The 26,641-nt window shown below is 37.7% G+C and overlaps 1 protein-coding gene across 8 annotated transcripts in view; it reads left to right on the top strand.

The window, feature by feature from the left end:
- LCLAT1 (lysocardiolipin acyltransferase 1) overlaps positions 1 to 26,641 on the top strand; it is a 112,003-nt gene that overhangs the window by 40,965 nt on the left and 44,397 nt on the right. For 7 of the 8 annotated variants that reach the window (XM_059840870.1, XM_059840868.1, XM_059840871.1 and 4 more), the window contains 2 exons: positions 11,608 to 11,754; positions 20,273 to 20,389. In XM_059840870.1, the coding sequence (XP_059696853.1) occupies positions 11,608 to 11,754; positions 20,273 to 20,389 (264 nt within the window). The remainder of the gene's footprint in view (positions 1 to 11,607; positions 11,755 to 20,272; positions 20,390 to 26,641) is intronic. The other variant, XM_059840875.1, reaches the window with a different exon arrangement.

The following is a 26,641-nucleotide window of genomic DNA, read 5'->3' on the forward strand; positions in this document are numbered from 1 at the left end:
GTGCTCTTCAAGTAACAGCAGCAACAGGGTAATGTGCTTTTATTTCCCTAACAGCCACATATTAAGGTCAATTTTACTTGACAAAAGAAAAATCTCTTTTAACATGACAGGAAATGAGGAAATGCATATTAGGTATCTTCATTATACAGCAGAAATGTTTTGAAATCTTGGAATCAGCTGTGTATGCAACTTTTTACAGCAGTGATGGAAGATGAAGTCAGGAGTATCCTGGGGAAGATTAACAGATTTCTGTCTTCAAAAGTAACATATGTCTTGTTATTTAAAAGGCCATTTGTATTTTTACTTATTAATGCCATTAACAATATTGGAAGGTAAGCTCCAGGAGCTTGGATGCTAAGCTATGCTTGGTAAAATGCAGTTCCTGAAAGGATGTTAGGAGTCATTTAGAGATTGGTTTTTTTTTTTTTAGTATTAAAAAATTAAATTCTCAATTTTCTGCATAAACTGAGCACATCTAATAGATTTGATCAGTGGGCTCAGGCAGATGGATCTGTGTCAGGTCAATATTAGCAGACCATGGTGCCATCTTTGTTCTGATATGACAGCTTAAGCCACTAACAAAATTCTGGGCTCATCCTCCACTTTTTAATGTAGAGGTGATACATGCAAACATTTGATCCTGTTGTTTCCATTGCAGGATAACAATGTCTGGTGGTAGAGCTGACACTTGGGTCTGTAGTGTTATAAACAACTATTTTTATGCCAGATCCCCAAGAATTCTCCACAATACACGGGCTTTGAGGACTTTGGTTGAAATTTTGTGAATTACAGCTTATTTTTCAGTAAACTGTTAATGTTGGGTTATTAATCACAGAAGGGGAGTTCAGCTAAGCTGCATCCTTCACTGAAGCCATGATTTGACGTCCTGAAATTCTGAAAGATAAGCTTCTGTTTAATCTTAGTGTATCTAAAAAAGAGGCCTGAAAAATGCATGTCTCTGTGTTCAGTCAGGCTGTGTTTTGGTGGCATTTGCTTGTAAAAATAAAGTATTCTGTTATCTATGTAATTAGGGGATTGTTAGAAAGTGAGACTCTTGGATTAAACAAAGACTGATGGAAAAAGATGAATCTGTATGATGTTTGTTGGGGCAGGATCACTGCAGAGAATGGTGTCTAAAGAGGAGAGCCCTAAATCTCCTCAGTGACAGCAGAATTTCTCCCACTTATTGCTCTCAGCCGTGCTGTGTTATATGATAGACCCTTAGTAAGTATTTATTCAGATTTTTGGCTTGTTTTTAAGTTGTGTCCTGTGGTTTTTAACAAAATGTTTTATTTTATGAGCTTGTAAAAGCCAGAAGATCACTTGGAAATCAACCAGACAATTTCAGGGCACTGCATCTGTAATTGATACTTTAGATGTTGATCATTTAAGATATGATATTTGTGATATTTCAATGAGCTCTTTTCACCATGTCTTTTAGATTTATTTTTTCGTGTATTTATATGGATTAGTTGTACATAGTCAGTTGTATAGGGTTAGGGAAGTTTGATATGCTGGCTTAATGCAATTTCTAATAAATCTTAACCTAGTGGTAATCATGCTCTGAGTTCAAGAAATACCTGAGTGACTATACCATATTTCTTTCTGTGCAATTTTTTGTGATCTTTCAAAGGCTTTTATTTTTTTTTTAACAAGCATTAAATTTAAAATTATATTTAAGATAAGGTTTGTAATGCAAACTTTCCATATCCATGTTTCTGAAAGCCTTGCTGTATTCAGCATAGCACTTCTGTTGTCATAAGTAATTTCCCATTTGGGTGTAAAAATAGGTCTGTGAGAGATTATGCTCTTTCCAGTGTCATATATGATAGGTGAAAGGCAAAGCTGGGAATGGAAATAGACCCAGAGTTCTTGTGGCCCCTTTTGTGGGTTAAAAGTGTAAAGGTATCATATTTAATGAGCCTGTGTTACAAGTAGGCCCTTATTTTCTAGTTAATTATAATTAAAATTAGAGGATTCACTATTTCAGGGAGACACATTGAGTCGTTTATCTAGTTCTTAAGTTATTCATTCTTTGCATTCCAGTGTATGAAAAAACTTTTAAATTGATTAAAGGTGAGCTTTAAAAAAAGAAGTCCAAAGAAAAACAGATGGTCCTTTCTTCCTGGAACTGTAGCTTTGGCTTGATGAATTGTGTGCAGTAAAGTTTTCAAAAAGAGATATTACGTTTCACTAATCTCAATTTCAGAAACATTCTTGCAGCATTTCAGTACATCTTGCCAAAGCTGGTGTCTCCAGGGAGCACTACTCTGCTCTTGGCTGTTGCTGCAGTTTCTCATCTGACATCATCAGAAGCTACTGACACATTCTGCAGTATCAGTTTTCAAGGAGAATTTCCAATGGCATTGACAGTTTCCTGCATGGTCTGACATGATAGGACTTCTCTACAGTACTTGTAATAGATAGGAGCAATTAATATTCTCAACTATTCTCATTTAATTAGGGATAGTTTGGGAAGTGAAACAGATTATGGTGCAGTCATGTTCAGAATGTGCTATGGAACACATACTGTTCCAGTAGGTACCAAGAAACATACAGGGTAGTGTGGGATGACCAGATAATGTCTAGGAGATGGTTTTAATTTTTTTCTGAGCATTTGTGGAATTTCCACATTCATTTGTGGAAGTCTTCTTGTGATAACAAGTAAGACACACACACTGGAAATAGGTATGTGTTTTAATGATGGACAGTTTGGTTGTGTTGGATGAACTTACAGTAATATTTGAATTTTAATAGTTAAATGTGCCTCAACATGTATGTGAAAAATAAATTGAAATTTGGCTCTAATTTTAGCGCTATTGGATAAATTTATAGAAAAGTGAGAGAGGGTAACCAGAGGGACTAATGTCAGAGCATGGCTACCACATGAGATAATATTAATTCTAGTTTTGCTTAGTGCAGATGGAAAAGATAAATATCATCATAATTCAGTGTACAAATGTAAAGTGTGCAGGTGTTGCAGGCACCATTAATGGACATATCTTGAAGACTAAGGCTGCTAAAGGAGGGAATTATAGTTGAAGCAGACTGGACAGGAACAGGTAAGGAAAGGGCAAGATGACAAAGAAAAAAGAGGAGAATAAGCAAAGCTGACAAGCTTGTAGTTAATAAGAGAGCAGAGATAACTGAGTAACTCTGCCCAGATCTTCATCTCTGGATCCAAGTTATTTTGTGGCTAACACTGCTCTCAGAGAAAGTTGCAAGATGTTGGAACTTTTTAGCCGTTGTTTTTCGCTCGTCTGTTCACTCACATGTTGTAGCTCACAAAGGCTCAAGTTGAATGCCAAGGGGAAAAAAAAAGTACATTTGCTCTGTTTCAGCATTGGGCTCAGCCCCACCAATCCTCTCCTACACGTCAGTTGATCCATTATAGCTGTCCAAGTGTGCGAGCCTCGCCTGAAGCAAGCTCAAAGTAATTTGAGTCATCTTGTTTTTCAATGAAGCAGGGCAAAACAACTCAAATTATCCTGCCTCTGCCACAGGCTAAGAGCATACACACCAACAGCTATGATGGATCAGCTACCAAGAAGTAAAATATTGTTGTCACTAAGCCTAGAAAATTTTAACACTTAACTCAATTGGAGTATAGCTAAAGCAGTGCACTGTAGAGGATCTGTACACATTTGTATTGGCATGGAAATGTTTGTGCTGCCACAGCTATTTCCATAGGTAGGGATAGAAATGCTTCAGCATAAAGCTTCTTTGCTCAGGCAAAAGCAAATCTATAGCTGGATTTATATTAAAATTCTTACCAATAGAGCGTATTATTTAAAAAAATTGAAACTGTAACCTTCTGAACTTTCTAGTGTAGTTCCTGTGTCAAGTATCTTACATTAAAATAGGCTGAGAGTTTTGAGGAGCTGCAGTGTTTTGTCTTCTAGCAATTCAATTATGAGCTGCCAGACTTAATTACCACAGAGTTGTTAACCTACGTGATTTTTGAAAGTAGAAGTAGAAAAGCATGCTCTCTAATGGCAAGCACAATTGTTATTCTATCAGCTATTCCTGGTGAAGGCTGTCTTGAAGAAGTTTTAAGTGTGAATGAAGGATTATTTGCAGCAGAAATGCAGCTTAAGTTGGCTGTAACCTTATATGCTTTTTTTTTTTCCTTTTGTAGGGAAGAAAAGCTTAGGGGCCTGTTTCCCAGCTTGTCTCATCCAGGAAAGGCATAATAGGTTTCTCCCACCCCTGTCAGGGAAAAAAATATATCCCACAACCAGAGCCAACAGGCCTGTGTTCCATTAAACTTTCCTTATCCTTTCTATATAATAAGGACTCCATTTGTTCTCTACCCCTTTTCCTCTCCAAAATGCACATCAAAAGTGTGAGATCAGATGCTAACTTCTTTCATTCTCCCCATTTTACAAACAATAAGTGATGGAGGGAGGGGTTATTTTGTCCAAGCTCCCAGAACGAATCAGAGCAGTATTAGGTTGGTGTGTTTTCCTGACTTGCATTCCTTTGCTATTACCAGTGCGTTGTGCAGCATCTGTACAGCTCAGCTCTTCAGGCTGGGTTCCTTTCATGGTCCCCCATGGAGGAGATGAAGCATCTGAAGAGGATGCAGCACTTTGGAAGATGTTTTTTGTTGTAGAATCTCTCCCAATTCCTGACTGGCAGTTCAGATGACACATCTATGGGAGAGTCTCACACTGTTTGGTAGAGCCTGCTTGTTCTTCCCCACAGTCTCACAACTGGAGGTTGTTTTCTGCCTGTCTTTGGAAACTTTGGAGTGACATAGAGCTTTTCTTCAGAAACGTATTGGGCAAGACTCATGTTTTTTAACACTTAGGTTTTCATGTGCTGTTTCACTGTATTGATGTATTTTTAAAATGCATCAGAAAAAGCTACTTTTCAGCCATCCCAGAGCTTTGCTTTAGTTTCCTTTGCATTTGAGTGATGTTCTGTTATGTTATGCTGATTTTACACAGTGCATCAAATCAAATAAAATTCAAAATAAAATTTAAGATGTGTACTGTAACCAAAGAGGTTTAATAGTCCGTAATGCCATTTATAGCATTTTGTAAGGAGCACTAATATAATGGTAGAGCTAATCATCTGATTGTCCATATTCTATAAAAATGGCATCATTTAGGAAATGAAATGAATTTTTGAATGTGAAGCGTCCAAATAATATCCTTCTGGAGTAATATCCTTCTGAACCACGATTAAGGCACTGAACATTGAAAGAATACCTCCCAAGAAGATGGTATGTCTCTGGGTGCTTTATATGCACACATACCTTGCTACTCCTGTAATGAGTCTTTCCCACATGCTTTCACATGCTCTGTGTTTGTTCCTTGGCTGAGAGAGACCAATTCTTCAATGGAACATTCTTTCTAGAAGCTTCCACAGTTATATTTTCACAGGTGAGACATAGGCCCCTGTATCTGACTAGCTTGTTGACAGCATTGTTATTGCCCTGACAAGGAAATCTTGTGCTGCAAGCCTTGTTTGTAGAAGTTTCTAATTGTGTTCTCAGTAAACAGTAAGCTAAAGCAGGGGATTGTACTGGCACATCCTGTATTCTTCCTCAAGAGAATGAAGCAGAGCAAAGGAAATGAAGAGTTAAGACTTGAGTGTGACTTAGATGAACATAAAATTTGGAATAATTTGGTACTGAAATAAATGCATGAGAACTATGGGGAAGTCGAAGATAAAACTAACCAATCAGAGCAAGACCAGAATATTTTTGGTTTTTTCCAGTTACCTTGAAAATCTGTGGTTCTAACATTGCTGTTTGTTAATTGTTTTTGTAGGGGAAAAAATATTTGGTTAGGCTTCACATATATTGAAGGACATGATATTCTGTAGAATGCATGGTAGGCTACATAGGGATATATATATACACACACATACACACACACACACACACACACACATATATATATATATATATATATATATATATATATATATATATATATAATCTGAACATAAGCTGGACATGACCATAAAAATAATTTTAAAACAAATGTTCAGAATCTGTTAGTGCAAAGCAATAGAAAAAGCGTGGTGGTTTTTAAATGAACACCTCGCAGATTGAATCAAATTAACAAATAGACTGAATCAGATGATTCACTATAAAACCAAGGACACTACTGTGAATTTGTATTTGTGAATTTTATCTCTTAGTTTATCTTGTAATTTGCTTAAAGAATTCACCCAATCAGATAGTAATCATTCAATTCATTATGCTCCTATTAATTAAATTATTGGAAATGAGCATGGTTAAAGAAAACTTGCCAGGAGCAGAGATTGTACTTTACAAGATTGTTTCAAGAAGCATTTTTTTTCTTTATTTTTCTAGTTTCTGCTCTCAAACCATTACATTAAATATATATTAAAAAAATTATTTGCTTTGGGCTTTTAGGCATAAAACTACGTAGGAAATAGGAACAACAGCAAAATGCCCAATTCTAATTGCATTTGCAGAAATGTGCTTCTGAGTCTATACTGATTAAAACTCAATGGTGTATATGCACAGTAACTTTACACCCTGGCTTCCTGTGTGATTTTCTATGAGCCAGCATCTTTTCAGTACCCACAGATCTCTGAAACAGGGGACATTCACAACTGCATGCTTGTTGCCTTGTGGCAATTGTATGCAGCAAAACACCTGGAGTAACAAACTGTCAGTGGGCCCAGTTATTTGTGTACAGTGGGATCATGAGCTTCCGTGTGATTTCCCTTATTGAGCCTGGATGTCTGGTTCCCTGATGCCTCAAAAGCCCTGATCAGGACCAGACCCCTGTTGAATACAGACACACTGAATAAAGCTTTTATTTTTGACCAAGATAGTGCTATGAAGAAACAGTGAGTAATCCAGTTGTAGAAAAGAGAGAGGATGAATGAATATAGTAGCAAACCCCATACTTAGGCCTTTTACCTTCCTACTTGTTTCTGTAATTTTGAATCATTTATTGAATTTGTTTGCAGGGGATTTAGTATAATTAGTTGTTCTGTTACATTGCTATAGGTAACATACTGTAGATACCATTTTCTTGAAGTAGGGGGGTGTGTGTGTATGTTTGCTTTCAATATCAGCCGTAATATCCCTCTTTGATATGTGGCATTTTGGGGAATATCTAATTTCTGAGGTTGTGTAGATAAAATTGTGATACAAAACCAAACAAAAACTATTTTTTGGCACAGCTCAGCTCTTTCTTGCTTTTGTTCATTGTCACATCCATGTTTGGTTTCTGCTTACTTCCAAATTACCTTTGCTATGAAAACACATAAAGGAAATTTTAGCTTTGAGTGTTGTTTCTTCTAAAGGATTTTGGGGTGAGGAAAATAGAAGTGCAGGGTCTTAGAATTTAAAAAGCTTTAGACTTGGAGCTAGCATTTTTAATACAATGCTGCAAATTCTCAACCTGCATAAGCTGTAGTTTGCTTTATCCCCAAGGCTGTAAGGAAATTCTGATGTACAGCACATCTCTCTATTTCAATAGCAGGCTTTTCTTTTTGTGTAAGCACTTTTTTGTTTTTTTTTTTTTTCTGTGCAGAATTACATCCTAATAGGATACATATCATTACTATGTCTGTGTTCCTAGAGATTTTAAGCTGCTTGTTTATTTTTTCAGCTCTGAAATGTTGATTTAAAGGTCAATGTGGCTAGCTATTGTCTCTGGTAGGTTTTTGCACTGCTGTTTGGCAATTTGGAACAAGAGCTGTGCAGTGTGGTGCTTTTTGTGTGCCTTTGCAAGCGATGTTAGTCATCCAAAATGTCGGCTCCGATAAGAAGATTATTTTAGCAAAGAAATGGATGTGCATTGTTGTGGTTTCTTCAGCTTTGCTGTTTCTCTGCTGTGTTTTTGTCATCAATGATTTCTTAAGAATATGCAAATCCAAAGGCAACCATTTTTCCCCAGTCAAGTAAATGCTGCCTTTGCTAGGAAAATTCCTGTTGTCCAGGAGCTTTTAGACAACCAGAAATGCTGTGCAAAGAAAGCAAAATATATTTAATTTTGTCGAACAGTATGTTGACCTAAACTGAATAGCAAGTCTTACTGCAGACTGCGCATGAGAAGGGACTGCCTTCTGCTGCTTTTTCATAAATATTACTGATTAGCAAATCTTTCATTCTGCCCATTGATTTATTGAATTCCTCCTGTTCTCCAGCACATTCATATTTGGCTCTCACATCATGTCTTGGACTTGTAACATGTTGTTTCTACAGCAGCACAATGCAGACACACTGGAACAGAAAAAAAGCAAGAGTTGCTTTTGCTTTGCTCAAAGGCAAGGAGAAGTGGGGTTTCCTTACCCACTTGACACTGGTGGTGAGACACGAGAACAGCAGGCACTGTCCCCTGTATAGAAATCAGGAATTCACAGTTTTGTTGCCTGTAGGCCTTGAATCTTGGGCAAATGTGGAGATTTCTTCACAGTCATAGATGGTAAAATAGATTGGCCCAGTGTGCTGTGCTGGGGTAAGTCAGGAGGAAACCTGGGTCCTTTACTCTTAGTCATCTATCTGTTAGGTAATCTCTTCTTTTTTGAACAGTCAGGACTGTTTTATCTAATTAGATATACTCTTAAAGACAGACACATTCTTCCAGAACACTGGATGTTATTTATTGGAAAGGTTAGAAAACCAAACCTGTTGTTTATCTTAAAAACTGGATGCCTTCCAACTCCTTTCCCACTCCTTCTCCCTGACATTGTACTGTCACTACATTACTGCTTCTGTTTAATTATTCATAGCCCATATATAACACCACCACTTAGAGCAGGAATGGGAAACTACTGCACTCTCTCCTCTGTTTTATGCAGTTTAGTCAGCTAAAGTACAAGTCACCCAAGCAGCATCTTTTGTTGGTAGCTAAAGGTGTTTATAGTTGGATGCTCACAGTGCTGTTGAAGAATGATAGCTAGAGTGAGTTTATGTGCAAGTTTTCATATAATTTAAAGCCCTGCGCTGCATGAAGAAGGGTAGGAGAGAGGATGGGATCTGGCAGCTTTTTCCATATTCCTTTTGTTATGGACCAGAGTCACTCCTAAGGAGCTGCTGACCTGGGAAAGTATCAGCAGGCTTCCTTAAGTGAGCATTTATTTTGCTTTTTGCTTCCATTCTTTCAGCCTACAGACTATGCTGCAATGAGAACACAAGGACTGAATAATTTAGGCCTGATGTGTCATACTACACAATAAAATGGCTTAGCACAATACAGGTTTCCATATACTAACTTAGGTGTAGTGTCCTGTGTACATAAAACATACAAAAAGTCTGGGCTGAGGGCTAAGAACGATTGGAAAACACTGAGACCACAGCAGAACTTTCCTAATCTTTGTGTATTTTTCCACTCTGTCCTGTGGAGCATCTGCATTCTCGCAGTTGTAAATGGTACGGTTCAAGGCATCTCTGTTTCTGCTCAGAGGGATTTTGTCCTTTGCATTGTCCATTTTTATGAATTTGATATCAGATGAAGTATCACAGAATATCTCAAGTTGGAAGGGGCCCATAAGGGCCATCAAGTCCAACTCCCTGCTCCTCAGGGGACTGCCTGAAGCCAAACCATGCTCAGGAACGTCAGTCAGGTGCTCTTTGAACTCTGCCAGGTGAGATACTGTGATGACTTCCCTGGTGACTGACCACCCTTTCAGTGAAGAACCTTTTCCTAACATCCAATCTGAACTTCCCCTGATGCAGCTTTGTGCAGTCCCCACTTATCTTCTCGAGGAACCAAGTGCTTGGGCACCATTTGGTATGAAAAGAGGTCCTCTTTATATAACACTAGTGTGGAAATGAAGCCCTGATTAGTTCCATTTCAAATACTAGTGTGGCACCATTTTTGTGCCATGTATTGTAACAGTAGGAGATGATTACATTCCAAAACATAGCATAGTTAAATTGCATCAGTTATTTTAAAGTTACTGTAAAATGTACCTTTATTTTTTTTTCTTGCAAGCAGTTTGTTTAACATGGATAGCCTCTGTTAGTAAAGCTGTAATGACACTTCTTGATATTGCAGATGTGGGAATGTGATAGGTGCATAAATGCATGTAAAATGTTGTGGTCACAGTTGAGCTTCCTTTACAAAGGGTTTTTCACAAATATAGTATGCAAATATGAAAAGATTTGCTAAGACTGCATTCTGGGCATTTCTTTTCTTAAGTCATATAACCACTTCTAGTATTCAGTTATCTGAATATCATTGATTTTCTGGATATCTGAGATACATTGGGTCCAGGTTGCAGACAGCTTGTTAGTTATTCATGTTCTATCTGTTTAGCTGATTTAAAAATTAGAAATATTTACCCCATGATGTAGATCACAAATCTTTAACAATACAATTAATGTTTCTAACCAATACAGAAGAGATAATGCAGCAGGTTAATGTGTTGTCCAGGCTGACTGACTTACAAAGTTGATGGAAAAATGAGTGACTTTAATAAGTAGTTTTCTAGCATGAGATACTGCTATGAACAGAATATAAAGGAATCCTGTGAAGAGGAGCTGAAATGAAGGGCAAGAATAACATGCTGTAAGTCACCAGCAAAGGAAAAACAGGCTTTGAGAGTGGTGGTGAGCAGAGAAGAGAATGGGCAGCTGTGATGTTTTCTCTTTGATGTGCAGGATCTCTCTGCAGGTTTTCTGATGAGGTACAAGCTCGCCAAGTACAGTGGTAAGGCAGTGTCATGTTCTTCTGAGCCCTGTTTAGGAAGGGAGCATCTCAGGCATGTGGTGGAGCTGAAGCCCTGATTTTTATCCTGCTCTCTGAGCTAATGAACTGGTAATATTATGTGATATGCTGTACACTATATACTTGTGCCAAAAAGAACCAAGAAGATACTGAAGATAATGGGGTGGGACCCCTGAGCTTTAGGCTGAGCAGCAGTTGCACTTACTTCACTGCCTTATATTGTCAGTTTGATGGCAGGCTGCAAATCTTTGTGTGTATTAATACAAACAAATAGATATATATAAGTTTTTATTTTATAATCAAGTGTAAAGAAAAGCTGAAAGTATTTTCTTCTGTGAGTAATGAAAATTATAAAGAGGTATATGTAATAAAGTCCTCAAAGGGACAGATACTTTCTGGTTTTAAATGCTTCACCTCAGAGAATCATGGCATTGTTTAGATTGGAAAAGACCTTAAGGATTATCAAGTCTGATCACATCCCTAAGCAGCACATCTGCACAGCTTTTAAATACTCCCAGGGATGGTGACTCAAACACTTCTCTGGTAGCTTGTTCCTAGGGCTAGGTTGACAGAGCTTTTGGTGAAGAATTTTTTCCTAGTGTCCAATCTAAACCTGATGCAACTTAAAACCATTTCCTCTTGTCCTGGTGCACATTACCTGGGAGAAGAGATCAACCCCCTCCTTGCTACAACCTTGTTTCAGGACAGCATTTATCCAATTCTTGGTCTGCTAAGGAGTTTTGAATGCATTCATGCATTCTTTTTTTTTACCAATCCAAAACTCTTTCTACAAAGTAACCAAGTACTCTTAATCAGAGTTGATGACAGGTGGGCAGCAGATTGGGTCTAACATAATTTATGAAATTCTCTAGAATAACAGACACTGTGGACGTATCTGAGTGAAATGTTACTGAAAGTGTATTTTTTTAAACTTCAGGCTGGGCGATGCAGGTTGCAGCCTTTGTTTTCGTTCAGAGAAAGTGGGAGGATGACAAGAGTCACTTTGAAAAAATGCTGGATTATTTCTGTGACATTCGTGAACCACTACAACTCCTCATCTTTCCAGAGGGAACTGATCTCACAGGTAGGCTGCATTTGTCATCTTCTCAGGGAATGTTCAACATGGAAATTCTTTGTTGTTTATGGAAAGAGTTTAAGAAAGTCCAAGGCAGGAGCAAGACTTGGTTCTCATGGGTAGTAGAAATGATAGTAAATGGTCAAACAATGTGCTGATTCATGTGAGAGGCACAAACATAGTTCCACTTGGAGACTTTGCCAGTCTTCCTGAAATAACTTCCATTGCAAAGCATCAACTGATTGACAGTGCTTTTTATTGGTCAGTACTGTACATACACTGCATTAGCAAAAGCAGGTTTCAAGACCTGGAATATATCACTTGCATACTCCTATTTCCTGTATTACTGTGACAAAATCATTTCATACCAATGAAAGAGGGATTGAAAAGGACTGATGATTCTATTTGATTTCTTGCCTAATGTTTTAAGAGGGGAACATGGAGATACTTGTTCCTTAGGCCATGTAAGCACTGGAAGCAGTCTGTATCTGCCTCTGTAAGGGAAATATCTCTGTAAAACAAATGTTGAGGTTATCATAGGAGTAAATGTAATGAGTTTGACCCTGTAGTATTAATTTTTAATCAAATATCTACCTTGATACAGGTATCTTATGGCATCATTAGGAAGCTGTTAATCAATGTTGAAGACAACTCAAGTGCCTATAAAAGAAAATATTGCATGAATGTTCTGTAGTGGTTTGTGCCTCCAGCATGATGCCTGATTTGAAAAGCACTGTCTTTAAATAGTAAATGAATTGCAATTAAGCTTCTAACTTTTAGCTTATTTTAAAGATTTTTGCTATATTTTTCATTGCAGATATTCTCAAATCATACTGTATTGCAAAGCCATGTCAGTAAGTAGTACACATGGTATAAAAATAACTAGCATATGGTGCTATTTTTCCTTCTATATGCCAAATATCCTTAAAATGAGTATGTGTGTAATATTCAGATGCTATCCCACTGTAGGGAATTATCATCCCTTGATCAGCCCTCCTTAAAGAGTATAAATTCATTAAACATTCTTGGACTTCTTCACATGACATCTCTTATTGAATTGGTTATCTTGTACCTAAAGTTAGGAAGAAGGATGGAATTTTCTTCACTAAAAAAATTGTGAGGCACTTGGATGGGGTGCCCAGTGAGGCTGTGGATGTCCCATCCCTGGAAGTGTTCAAGGCCAGGCTGGCTGGGGCTCTGAGCAATCTGGTCTAGTGGGAGGTGTCCCACTCTGCCCATGACCAGGGGTTGGAATGAGATGATCTGTAAGGTCCCTTCCAACCCAAACCATTTCAAGATTCTATGAAATTATCTCACTTCAACTTTTTTTCTTTGAATTCATGAGGAACTGTTTCCTCCTAGCTCTAAATTATGAGGTACAATCTGTATCTTACTCATGGAGTCAGGAGGCACCTCCTTGGAGCACTCACACTCTCTGAACAGGTGTTTCCATCTCAAGATGTCTGAAAGAATTGGATTGTTTAGAATTTATCCATAAATTTTGTATGTCTTCTAATTTCTAGAGGAATCTAATATTCCTGAGAGACAACAGATTTTTAAAGAATTGAGGAAGCTTTGTACTGCAGCTTTAAAAAAGATTTGGCTGAGCACTGAGATAGCCACAGTGTGTTAACATTGGTGCTGCAGAGTCCAAAAGACACTGGTGAGGATGATCCCACATGAATGTAAAGCTGCTTAAAAAAACACAGGGTTTTCTCTGTGCTGTAGTTACTGATATAAATTACTTAGGCCAAACTTGGGTATAAGCTGTTGATACCCTCCACTGAGAAACTCATGGGAACAAGTTTCTTTATTTAATTAATTAAAAAAAAAAAAAAAAGCTAATTGAATTTCTGAACACAGGTTGGTGACAGAATTTTTTTTTCCTTCGGTAAGATAATTCTGTTGTTGTGATTTCCCTTCTTTTTACCTGTGTAACATGTTCTCTTTAACTTCACAAAGCCCAATGGAGCTGCACTTACTGTGTTGTTCTGCTGAGGCCACCGCAGGTGGGTGTGAGCAGCCCAGGAGGAAGCAGAATGATGGGAAGGATGGAGTGATGGGTAGGGAAGACAACAGGGCAGTGCTGTGCTGGCTCCTGACATATTAAACTGTCCTGTGTTTACCACTCTTAAATTGCCATCAAGTATTGAACGCCACTTGGATACTACATGGATGAATGGAGATGGACAAAACCCTGGGGTTTTCCCACTGGAAGTAAATAGCTCTTCCTCTCTGATTGTCTTCACAGGAAATATTGCTTAGTATACATTTTAAAATACTGGGAGACAGGAAAAAAATCTCTTGACAAGCCAATCCTGACCAAGCAGTAAGTGTATGCCATATGAGAATGCTAGAACATAATATATGTACCATTTTGAAGAAATTATTTTCAGAAAACTGTTGCATTATTCGCATATTAGGTCCTGTTGCAACCTCATGTTTCATCCTTTAGAGTAAGAAATAAGCTGGTTTTTTTCTGAACAGTTGCTCAGAATTTTAGGGAACATTTTGCACAAATAGAGGCAGTGACACTTGTTTTCTGGCCAAATGGTAAAACTGCTAATTACTTCTGAAAACAAAATTCCTCTGGTGCTTAAAATGAAGCGTAACATTCTACAGCACTGAATAGCAGAATTGCTGTGCAGCTCTGTGCTGCTGTCATTTCTTTATCCTCTCAATGGCCATGTGACAATGATAGATTTACTCCTCTTTGTAATATTTTCAGGTATTCGAGAATGAGATTTCCAAGAAATGTAAAATAAGACTGTATTTATTTTGAAATGTAAAAAAGACTGTATTTTGCCTGACTTAAGGTGGTGAAGTACTTTGCTGTGGAAGATGCTACGGAAATAAATTTTAGAAATAGTAATGTCATGAAGCCTGAACATTGTATTTGCAGACTGGATTGTATAGGGGCTGAGGTAATAATTACATAATTGTATACTTATTTCTGATAGGTTGGCCATCTTTTCACTTTGGAGTACTTGAAGGTTAAAGCTCAAAGGTATTTTATTGTAATTGCTTAAAAAGAAGCCCTCAGCAGGTAAACATGTAGCCAGACTTTCTGAAGCCCTGAAGAAAACAAAGCAACCATGAGTCTCATGCTTCCAGAAAGCTGGAATACAACCCACCATATTGCCTGTTCTTTTGTTTTTCCTGGTGTTCCTTACAAGATTGTTTGTAGTAATTCTTCAGAAAGCAATAACAGAAAAAAAAAAAGTTGCTGTGTTGCTCTGTGCCTGGTGCAGCCTCATTTCCTCTGGATGTGTGTGTGCATCCCTGTACGTGGTCCTTTCCTCACGCCAGTGCTCCTTTTCCCGTGTGTTCCCTTCCGTGTGACCTTTCCTCCCCAAAGCTCCCGCCCTTGCCTGGGCTGTGCCTGCCCGGCCAGTCTCTGTCCCGAGGGACTCCGCATGCCGTGCTGAGAGCCCTGGCACACCAACAGCCATGCAGCCTGCCCTGCATTCTCCCTGACTCACATCTTTACTCTCAGAAGCTTGCCTTTACCCAGGATTTTCTAAAGCTTCTGCTGGGCTGGATTATCTTTGAATCTCTTGTCCCTGATAAACTGTGTTTGCAGGGAGCAATAGCTTCAAAAGTTAAGGGGAACAAACAGGTGGACACAGTGTGATTGCACAGAGCTTTTTTCCTTGAGGAACAACTAAAAATCAAGTAGGAAAGCTTGCTGAAGTTCAGATTTTGGCAGGAGTGATGTGATGTGATGTGGATGACAGAAGGTAACAATGAACTGCAGTTGGATTTTTAACTTTGCTAGCAAATGTGATGTGCTTTGGTAGTGCAAAGAAAATATTGATCAGAAGCACTGAAAGGGGTTACTCGATGTGGAATAGGTTGAAAGTAGCACAGGTTCTTACTTGCTTCATTTTTTTCTCAATTTTTCTCAAAGTGTTAACTGTAAGCCAGTAAAGCTTTATCATTTCTATGCAAATCTCTAATAGGCAAATGAGAATTTTATTTTTTAACCAATTTGAGAGACTTTTGGAGTACTCATTTACTCTTTCACTGTCTGGCACTAATATAATTTGAGAGTACTTGAAGCCATAGAAGAACATGAATGTTTTTATCAGTGCATTTTTATCACAAGTGAAATTAAAGGAAAAGGTAGTAGTTAATATCAAATTTCAGCTCACAAACTAAAAATACCATTTTACTAAAAAAAAAAAAAAAGAATTTGTTCATTTTATGCGCAGCTTTTCAGGAGCAAAAACAATTTAACTTCTTTAAAATCTGTAACTCATATATCAAGAAAATGTGTTAGCACCATTTCTTCCTTCAGTTACTTTAAATGAAATTTTGAAGTGTGGTGCTTCTAGAAAATGCTGACTTTGAGCTTTTCCAGTAATTTTAGAGTGTGGCAAATGGGATTTGGAGAAAAATGGGAAAAAATATAATCAAATTATTTACTGAAGATGGCACGGGAGCACAAAAAAACCTTAGAAGTTTTGTCAAGGACCCTTAAATTCTTGTATTTTTGTGTAGTTTGATAGTTGCTCTGCAGTAGAGTCTAAATACTCAAATAAACTGGATGGTTGCACCTGTCACCACCCCAAAGAACATGCTCTGAGAGCCTGCATGCTGAAGGAGACAGGGGAGGAGAGGCAAGTTGGTGTGAGACCTGAGGAGACAGGGCATGAAGCAGCCCTGGAAATGTCCCACACCACCCTCAGTTGATAATCTGGTGCTTTCCATAAAAATTAGTTATTCTCCGTATTCCTTTTTAACAGCAAATTGAACCAATGGGTTAAAATTCTTCCAATAGGAATGATAATCAAAAACTTGGGGACTAAATTTGCTTTGACTTAAGTATAGTGTAGGAAAGAAAATATTTGTTCCTAGAAAGCAACACTTGCTCAACTCTTCAGAGGGTTTGGTGATAGGGGACATTACCTTTAGCCAACCAAATAATGTGAGTGGCCTTTTGAGACTGAAGTAAACTGAGTGCATTTCTAGGCCCTGTTTCAAGAGCTGCTTGATGCTATTTGTGTTGGTAGTTTGGAAGAAAAGAACATATGTTTCCTCTTTTTGAGGAAGTTTTTAGGCATCTTTCACTTTGTTTTAATTATTCCACCTAAGACTGTTATAAACTTGCCTATGGAACAATAAGACATCTGCATAAGTTTTGCGGCACTGACAGTGTAGCCTGGTCTGCTGATTATGGGATTTTAAAGAGGCGTTGGTTGTGTGAATTCCCTCAAGCTGCTGAGGATATAAAAATGGGTTTCTAATTTCCTGGATCAGTTTTCTAAGCTCTAGATTTCATAGAACGGGGAGCATTGAATGTTCTGCCTTTTGTTGGCTCTGGTTCTGTGCAGCAGAATTTGCTCTGAATCTCCCCTCAAAAGTTTGGGCACTGGTGTCTGGCACAAGGATCCCAAGCAGCAGTGGGCACCAAGGTCCTTACATTGGATGAGATGGCAGTCATGAGTAATAAAAGAGGAAGAAACTGGGGTTTTTTCCAATGCCAAGATTACAGAAGGGGGAGGAAGGGCATAATTCCTACTTTTTTTGTAGTGTGGAGGCTTATGCTACCCTTGCTTTCAGTTTATCACCAAAGCACATTGACCTTCCTGACTTGCTGTAATAAATAATGTTTAATGCACAAAGACCTGTGGCTTTATAGTTGTTAGGAAGGGGAGAGGGAGATGGTTTTTCCAGATGACAATGATCGTTGTATTAGCTGGGAGCATTATTCTAGTTGTAAAATCCTATTACACTAGGGTCATGCAAAAGGGGAGGGGAGCAGTCTCTGTTATATAAAACTTACAGTCCAGAGGCAAGACAGGCATACAAATGTCAGGAAATAGCTGAATAGTGTTGGCCAGTGTGCTGATGTCCAGCTGTTCACATGTTTCAGAAAGGCAGTGTAGTAAAGGGAAATTTGGAAGATGTTTTGCAGATGTTTACAGTGAGTTCTTTCCAAGTACAGGGAGGTGCACTTAGAAGAAGTTTGAAGATAATTACTTCAAGGTGATGGGCACTGGAGGTCCCAGATTTTTCTTGCAGCATCAATTAGGTTTTACTCAAAGAACATAAGTGCCCTTTCACTCCTTGCTTATCATTGGTGCAAGTAGGAGTGTTTTGTAACACCAAGGAGCATTTTTCATGCTCCCTCTGAAGCAAAGTGCTAGTGAGCAGATACACCGAGATAATTCTGAGTGCTCACTAACTGTGTGCACTTTGAGGTGCTTAAAACTTAGATTTTATTTTTTTTTTTAGACTGTTAAACTGTATGGAGATATATATGGCATATGTGTCTGAAAGCTCTGATTGACTTGATTTGCAGATTGCAAATTTTCTGAAGTGAAACCCAAACTTGGATATGCTCAAAATGAAGAATATGATACTTCTGTCCTTTGGAAACAACACTACATTACCTTAAGAACTTTTGTGATAAATAAATTTAAAACATTTTACTTGAACCATTCCAGAATCTGGAAAGGAACTCTTGATTTTGGTATTTTTTATAGGAGCACACTTGGACATCAGTGTAATTTCTTAGAAAATAGTTTTATTCTTGCACCTAAGAGGTAGAACCTAGTTTTTTTGGAGGAGCATTTAAAAATTACCAGATTACTGTTGCCTCTTCAGCCGTTCCAAGTCATGGCTCCCTTTACAAGTTTTGCCATTGCAGTGGGAGTCTGCAAGGCAAGTCCCCTTTGCTGATTCAGAATAGTTATTTCCAGTATTGAATGGAGTAGTGGTTGAGCAGACAAAAATAGATATTCTGAGCATATGGTTAAAGACATAATGTATATATCCAAGGGAAGAGAAATTAAAGTTACCTAGCCAAGTGTAATTTTAGTATTTCACACATTCCATAATTTTAGCAATGCTTTTTGAAGTTGCAATATTTTTCAAGTATTTGTATGTTTTGGCAATTTGGCAAGAATTAAATCTTTGGATCCTCTTTGCTGAATCACTTGCTTGGCTACTGTGCAACAGCTTTCCTTTCCACAAAATCACGTGGTCAGGAGATCTGTGCAGTGACTCTTAAGGCTCGCACATATGAAAAGCAGCACTCTCAGGCATGGAAACAGTTGGTCACAGGGAAAAGATATTTAGTATGATGATATGTTATAGCATTTATTAATTGGTTGACAAACCTTTAGGAGGGGCACCAGCATTTCTGAGAATAAAGAGATCATATAATTTAGGGACGAAAGAAAGATGGGGGAATGTTGAATTAGAGCAAAAAGGAAATCTCTCACTGCTGTTGATTTGTTCAGTTGTGCTATTGTACTTTTACAGGAAAAATTAGGAGGACTGTAAAAGAAAGGATTTATCTCTAAGTATCACTTCTGTTAAATGATTAAACAGTGATATGTCTTCCATTTCTTAATCTCCCATCTCTGTTAAGCTTAACTGTGGACCCTTAAAAAAGATTTTTTTTGCTTTAAAAAGAAAATAGATTGCTTAAGCAGTGGTTTTGTTCTATACATCTGTTGCTGAGATTTTGTCTTTTAAGCACCTGTAAAACTTCATAAATATGAGTTATTTAATAAGTTATTTGCTCAGATTGATTTTTGCTATGTTGCCAAGGGAACACTGCATATGTCCATTGCCTTTTGGCCCCAGGGGAGGCACAGCAGGACCCACAGTAAAGAACTCAGTGTAGTCAGCAAAGTCCATTTGGCTGTTGACTGGGGCTGCTTGGAAGAGCCTCCTGCACATCACAGGAGAACAAATTGCCTCCTCTCCACCTGTCTCCAGAAGATTTTGCTTTGGTGTCCTTGTCTTCCTTGCTAAGTGGGCTCTCTTAGCAACCAGCTCTGGAAGGCCTTTGGTTTCTCTTGAGAGGTTTTTGATTAGCAGAGATTTGAAACATGTTTGTCATGGGGTTTAGCCATGGTACTTTCCAGCTGCCATGCATGTACTCTCTGTACAGTGTCAGGCATGTGTTGTGGCACTGAGGTGCTTGGTCAAAAAGTTAAAATGGGGAACTGTGTGCAGCGCAGGTTGATGAATAAAATGTGGCGAGTTCAGAATGAAGATATAAAATACCATTTTAAGCTATTAGATTAACTTCTTTCCTCTTTTTAATATTTTTTTTCTGAAATAAGTGTAATGTGGTTAAACACTGACTTCAGGGTATTTCTGTTCGTAATATCAAACCTACATTACTATATGTTGTGCCTTTTGAGCTGAAAAAACCCCCAAAACACAACTGAACCAATTAATACATTTTACTGTAGAATGGGTATTGAAGTGTACAGAGAACTATTAACAGACTACCAATTTATAAATTTCAGATTGCATTTGATAAAGTATGAAAGATTTGCTGATGATTTGCTAAAATGAAATGAGAGGGTAAAAAGGCTTTTCTTGCAATCCACGTGGCTCTTCCTCATGCCATGGTATGGCCAACTGAAAGCGCACTTATGTCTGCCTCCACATCCGTACTGTGTGAGCTGCTGTTGTACCGTTCCTGTTGTGTAATCATTCCATTTAATCCATGGTCTTCTTGCCCAGTAACACAAAGTGCTGCTTCTCCTTCTCTCCTCAGAAAATACCAAAGCCCGCAGTAATGAATTTGCTGAGAAGAACGGACTGAAAAAATACAAGTACGTCTTACACCCGCGAACGACCGGATTCACCTTTGTGGTTGAGCGTCTAAGGAAAGGTAATCCTGCCCTGTCCTTGTTTTTCCTTTAAAGTGATTGTAACATGGAGAGATTTGAGACTTGATAACGGACACTGATATCATCAGGAGGTATGCAGGGAATGAAAGCAACTTTTGTGTTGTTTAGTTTTATATATTTTAGCTTGTTTAGCAGTCCTACATCAGAAAACCAGTGGAAAATATCTCAAGGAAGTTCAGCCTGTACCGTCCTCAACCCCAAGTGGGTGATTGACACTGACCACACAGGCACATATGTCACTGCCCTCTCTGAAGAGGCTTCTGGGTTTAATTCTGAGAGCTGAGTAAATGAATTGTTGTGTTAAATGGACAAGGGGAATGCACAGCAGCATGGAAATGCAGCAGGTCAGCTGCCCAGGGCTGCCAGATGTTTTGGATGATGGTGACTCAGAGAAGCTGTGTGAAATACAAGTTGTGCTGCTTGGCAGGGTAGTGGGCAAGGGAATGTATGATACTTCCTTTTTACCCAGAAGTGGTTTTCCATCCCAATATTAATTGAGGGGTTAGGGTTGAGTCCCTTTTATCTGTTTAAAAGAACAGAGTATGAAGGTGTGATTGGTACACTGAGATGTCTGGGAGTTGTTTTGAGAATGAGCACTTTGAGAGGGTTTGAGGCCATCAGGATGTAACCTTTAAATGGTACAGATGTGGCAGGGATTCAGGTACAGATGAGGGAATATTTGCAGGATCTATGGTTGAAGAAAATAAACATGTACAGTAGATATGAAGTGACTTTTTTATAGGCTGGTTCTTCAGGGAAAAGCAATTGTAGATCTTTAACACATGCTGGTTATTTTGACTGCCAAAAGAAGTTTGAGGTTATTAAAAAGAATAGGGGCCTTCTGGTAGGTTTTTTTACAAGCTAGAATCTTTGCTCGGATTTCCGAAGCAGACCTGGCTTGCATTTTACCTGCTTCCTTCTAAGCAGATATCCTAAAATCACTGCAAGCACTCTGGAATTTTGTCCAGCTGGACAATCCCATTTATCTATTTGACCCTATTAGTTTTGCACGTTCAGAGCTGGACACCTTAGATTTTCATCTCTCTTGAATGTTTATTACTCAATTTGCTGTAGTAAAAAATTTGCCACATACACAATTTTGAAAGCTTGCTTTACTTAGAACTTCACAGCATTAAGTTAACCTAGTCATAACAGTATTTCAAACCTGGAATTTTCAGTTAAAGAAATGTTTTCCACTTGAAATATTAATAACTTTAAAAAAATCTCTATTTACTGCAGGAGCAAGCTTTGTGGTATACAGTAATTTTCTAATTTTATAAAAATGTTTTTTTCTTCCATTGCTCTATGAGCAATGTTTGCAAATTAGGCTGTTGGGTTATAAAAAGGAAAATATTTGAGGCTGATTAACTGATTTTATGCAGTAGAAAGCTGGGGAAAAAACAATAACGGTCCAGCCTTTGAAGTGGTTTTATGTCTCCCTTTTATTTAAGGCAGGCAAATATTGTGTGAAATATTAATGTCCCTTTTGTGTTGAATTTACCAGATGTTGGATACTTTGATAGGCATTTTAAGCTGTGTATATTATAACTGTATGCTATTATGTAGTAAACTGTGTGTGAGAAGGTAGTTCAAGTAGCATTTTCAAGTACTTGGTTATTACTTGTTAATTTAAGAATTGGTTTTCAACTGCTTCCAAGTGTGCGAAATGGGGACCATTTGTGTTGAAAAGTTTTGGGTTTTTTTATATATGTGTGTAAAAAAAAAAATATATATATATATATATATATACAACCCATCTGTAGTTGCTGCATTTTAAAATACTACATTATATTATATAGATGTGCAAATCTATATCTATCTCTCTCTCATCTGTACAGTATAGATATCAAGGTTGATATTCAGGTGCAGATGGCCCAGTTGGTTCTTGGTGTTATTGTGCAGCTCTGGTTTGAGTTATAACTTAAACTGATAGAATGCTTTCTTGCAATCCTAATTTCTGATACTAGCAGTAGTAAAACCAGGACTGTCAAGGGATATAGTGTTAACCTGAGTCTCCATTTCTGAATTGTCTTAATGCTACAATCATAGTTATAATCATAAAACCAGATTTATTTTCTTTTTTTACTCCTCATACCTGCAGGCACAAAGCAGTGAGTGTGACTTCAACATGCAGGAGGGAGTGGTGATTTTAATATCATGTTTACGTCTTTGAAAGTATTTTTGTGCATAGATGACAACCTTACTGCCCTATAGCTCCCCTGTGAATACATTATGGCTCGTGGCTGTTTTCCATTCCTGAGGCTCAAGTGTCTTTTCTTCAGGCCTGAGTACATTATTTTGCTCTAAAAATAGGTTGATGAGAAGAGGGGAAAAATGTAATTAGAAGTTTAACTGCTTTTCAGATGTTGAGGAAACTAATTTAATTTGACAAGAGACCTGATTAATATGTATCACAAGCTGTAGCATGAAAGAATTACCTGTTATTATATAAAAATGATTATTAGTGACCCTTATGAATAGGAAATGAAGAATCAAGGGAAAATAACCTTCAATAAAATTTTGCCTGTATCTGTGCAAAGGAGTTTGTTCCTGGAGGAAGCACTGTCTGCACCCTGCCAGCATAAACCAAGCTCTTACCTGTTCTTTGCTTTCCATGGGTGGCAAAAAGCACTCAAACTCCTCTGGCTGGCTTCTCTTTCTTACAGGGTCATTATTTCAACTATTTGGTTTCTTTGGCCCATAGATGTTGTGGTGATGGTTTTTAAGTCACTTCTGAGATTATGGGAGCTAAGAAAAAAAGGTCTGTATGATGTCCACCAAAAAACAATAGAAGTAGTTTAGGTAGTACATCTCCTTGGCTTTTGAGTCACACCTTTTCATTCCCTATTCTGTTTCATCTAAGTGGTAGCTCTTCCCCCCTAAGCTGTCTATTCTAATGAGAAACCCACATAGAAGCTGACTGGTTTTTCCTTTCATTATGCTCAAGTGCCAAAACAGTGAAAATATTGTTTTATTTTTAAATTATCACTTTGTTCTCTTCTTATTCATAGAAATGATAGAATCACCCACGAGTAAACACAGACTATGAACATGCTTTAGATGTGTAATTAATAATATATATACTCAAGAGAATAAGGACTTCAGCTGTTGCTAGTTTCCAAGCAAGAGCTACCTGGTTGGTTGACTATTGATGGAAAGCTAAGAGAAATAAAATAGGTGATTTGCTTCTTTCTAATCCTGTTCACTTGATCAAGTGAATAATTTGTCTTGTCTGAGCTGTAAGGAATCCTGATTTCAATCAGCACCTGGTAAAAAACTACTAGAGATTTTTGCTGTATTTCTTTGGGGAACAAAGATGAGCATTTTTTGAAAGACAGAAGAAGAAGATGTGAATGCGCACAGAAAGTGAACTCCAGGCTCCAAAATGAGGATTGATCATTACTTTTTTAGTTAATCCCTCTCTTTTGCCATCTCCTAAAATAATATTTAATCTTTTTTTTTTAAGCCTGAAATTTTGAGTAGATGTTAATGTGTGGAGTAATTTTTGGCAGAACTTGAGCTAAGGTAACTCATCTCCTTTTACAAAATGTGGGACTTTGAAAAGGGCTGAAATGTGGAGGAATTTAAATAAGACTTTTATAAAATCATGCCATTAACAATGTTAATTGAAAACATTTGTGGTTTGTATAATGTTCTTGAAGATCCACTTTGTGAGATCCTTCTATAAGAGGTCAGGAGGTTACTCAGAAATGATGTATAGGTTTTCAGACCTGTTTGTATTTTGTAAAGTTTTTTCTGAAGTGCCAAATGACATTGAAAGTTCAGCTGACTTGAATGCTCAGTTTCAAAGAGATGGAAAATAATATTGGTTTGATTTGATTCAATATTGTCTGGATTCATTGAATTACATATATTATCTTGGCATAATATCTGTAATTGTAGCCAAATAGTCTGTCAAGAGAAAATAGCTGTTTACGAATGTTTTCTTAAAATTGCTTCATGGCTTTTAAGCATTTTCTCAGGACTAAATAAACACTAAGTGTTAAGACAGAGCTAACAATTTAAAGCATCATTAGAAGATTATTCATGCTTTTGTAGACAATCATTTCTGCCAACATTAAATTTAAACTGACCTCTTTTTGACACTTCCTCTACAGCCATCAACAGTCTTTAATAGCTGGATACATTGGACTGGATGTTCCCATTGTGGGGTTTATATTTTACTGGTTGTACAGTATAATGACTAGTCAGAATTAGTTGTCTTATTATAGTATTTCAGCTTTGAATTTATTTCTGGTTCATAATTAGCCAACTGAAAAAAATATTGTAGATAACATCTGCCAACTGCGGGATCCCAAAATAAACAAAGATACAAATTTAACATGCTTGCCTTCACTGCACATTCTTATTGATGGAAAGAAACTCTGATTCTCATCCTTTTTCCATGATTGGTTCAGAATTGATAGTTTTGACCTAAAATTAATGTTTATATACACACAGTTGAAGCTAATCTGTATCTTCTAATGTCCATACCTGGGTTTTACAGTTGCTTCAGTAATTACATGCAGGTATTCAACCTGATTCATTGCTAGGGCAGGAAAGTTTTCTTTAGGTGTTCAGTCTAGGTTATCTCTATATAAAAACTGTAAATGCTTTAATCCTGGGATGCTTAGTGACTATTATGTAGATTCAGTAGTAGTGTAGATTCAGATTTTCTGGAAGTTAGAGTATCCAGATATGCGTATTTATATACTGAGCTCTTCATGGCATTTATTTGGGTTCTGGTGCAATTTGCTTACATAGCACTTTTGAGCTAATAATGCAGGGAGACAGTTAGTGATTTGCAGATCAAAGTAGAAGGCAGTCAATAGGAGATGATGATTAACAGTTCCTGAAAGCTGACACATGGCTTCGCTCCCCTTTGCTAAGGTGTGAAGTAGCCAGGGTTAGGCAGCAGGTCTTTGTGAGCAGTGCCTGGACATCCTTGCTGTGCACCAAGAATACTTTTTAATGAAACCCTTCAGCTTGAAGTAGCCAGAGTTTATGAGCTCTCGGAGCTTTTTTCTTACTCCAACTTTGAAAGAGAGGTAGGAGGTTGCTTGTATGAGTTGATGAAAATTCAGTGAAAAATGCTACCAGGAGACTGCCAAGGGCTTGCCTTCTGGTGTTGATGTCCAAAGCACCTACAGCTTACAAGACAAGTGCCATTCATTCTTTCAAACATAAATCAAAGTAATACCAGTTCCTAAGTGTGTTGGGTTTTTTAAAGAGAAAACTGATGCGGGTGTGAAAGTCAGGTCTACTCATTGACTGAAATGTTCAGGCTGTGGTAAGAGGGGTGTATGAGTGAGTAAATGTACATATTAAATGAACTGCTTTTTATTTTGATTGCATAGTTTCTTTCCTCTTCATATATATATTGGGTGAGGCGTGTGGGTCTCAATCACAGAAGTATCTGCTGAATTACCTGCAGAGGTTTTATGTGCTCAAACAGAGCTATGTAGCAGGACTGCAGCAGTTTCCAGGTTTGTGCATAATTTGTCTTGTGTGTAACAAAAGTATAGGATATAGAAAGGCCCCACATCAAATGACAGAAAAGGTTAGATTTGTTTTTTCAACAAAATTTAGCCTCCCTCTTTTCTGACTCCTAGAATTATACATTGGACCACTGCCAAAATTTCTGTCTGTTTTGGCAAGGCCAGAGCTTGCACACTGACCAGCACTGCCATCTCTCAGAGCAGCTCTTGCCTGTTCGTGCTGGTTGCTCAGTTGTGTAAGCTAAAACTAGTCTGGTTTTGAAATAGGAAAATATAAGTGTCCACATCACCCTTAGCTTTGGGTCCTCAATCAACTAATTTCACCTGTATGTCCATCAAATTTGCAGAGATTAAACAGCAGCTCCAAACCATCATTCCTTAATGCAAGGAAATTCTTTCTTCACAATTTCTTTTTCCTCTGTGCATGTGTTCCTCCCAGAGTCATGTTACTAAGTAGACTGATACTCTGAAATTACTGAGCTATTGTGAAAGAGCTTTGAGCAAGTTTTTAGCTGAAAATGCAGTATTAGAGCTTCACTGACTGCTGTAATTGATCTTCTGCATTTGTGAGAATTGGATCCTGTGCATTAAATAGCATAGCCTTTGATACAGAAATATCACTATGTAAATTGAAGCTTGCATACTTTTTATGCCTTTTGTGTGTCAGTAAAAAATTCATAACATTAGTTATATATTAAAAAAAAAAGCAGGGACCTGGTTCAAAAGCACGCTTTT

This window comes from Haemorhous mexicanus, chromosome 3 (assembly GCF_027477595.1).
Source record: "Haemorhous mexicanus isolate bHaeMex1 chromosome 3, bHaeMex1.pri, whole genome shotgun sequence".
NCBI classification, from domain to species: domain Eukaryota; kingdom Metazoa; phylum Chordata; class Aves; order Passeriformes; family Fringillidae; genus Haemorhous; species Haemorhous mexicanus.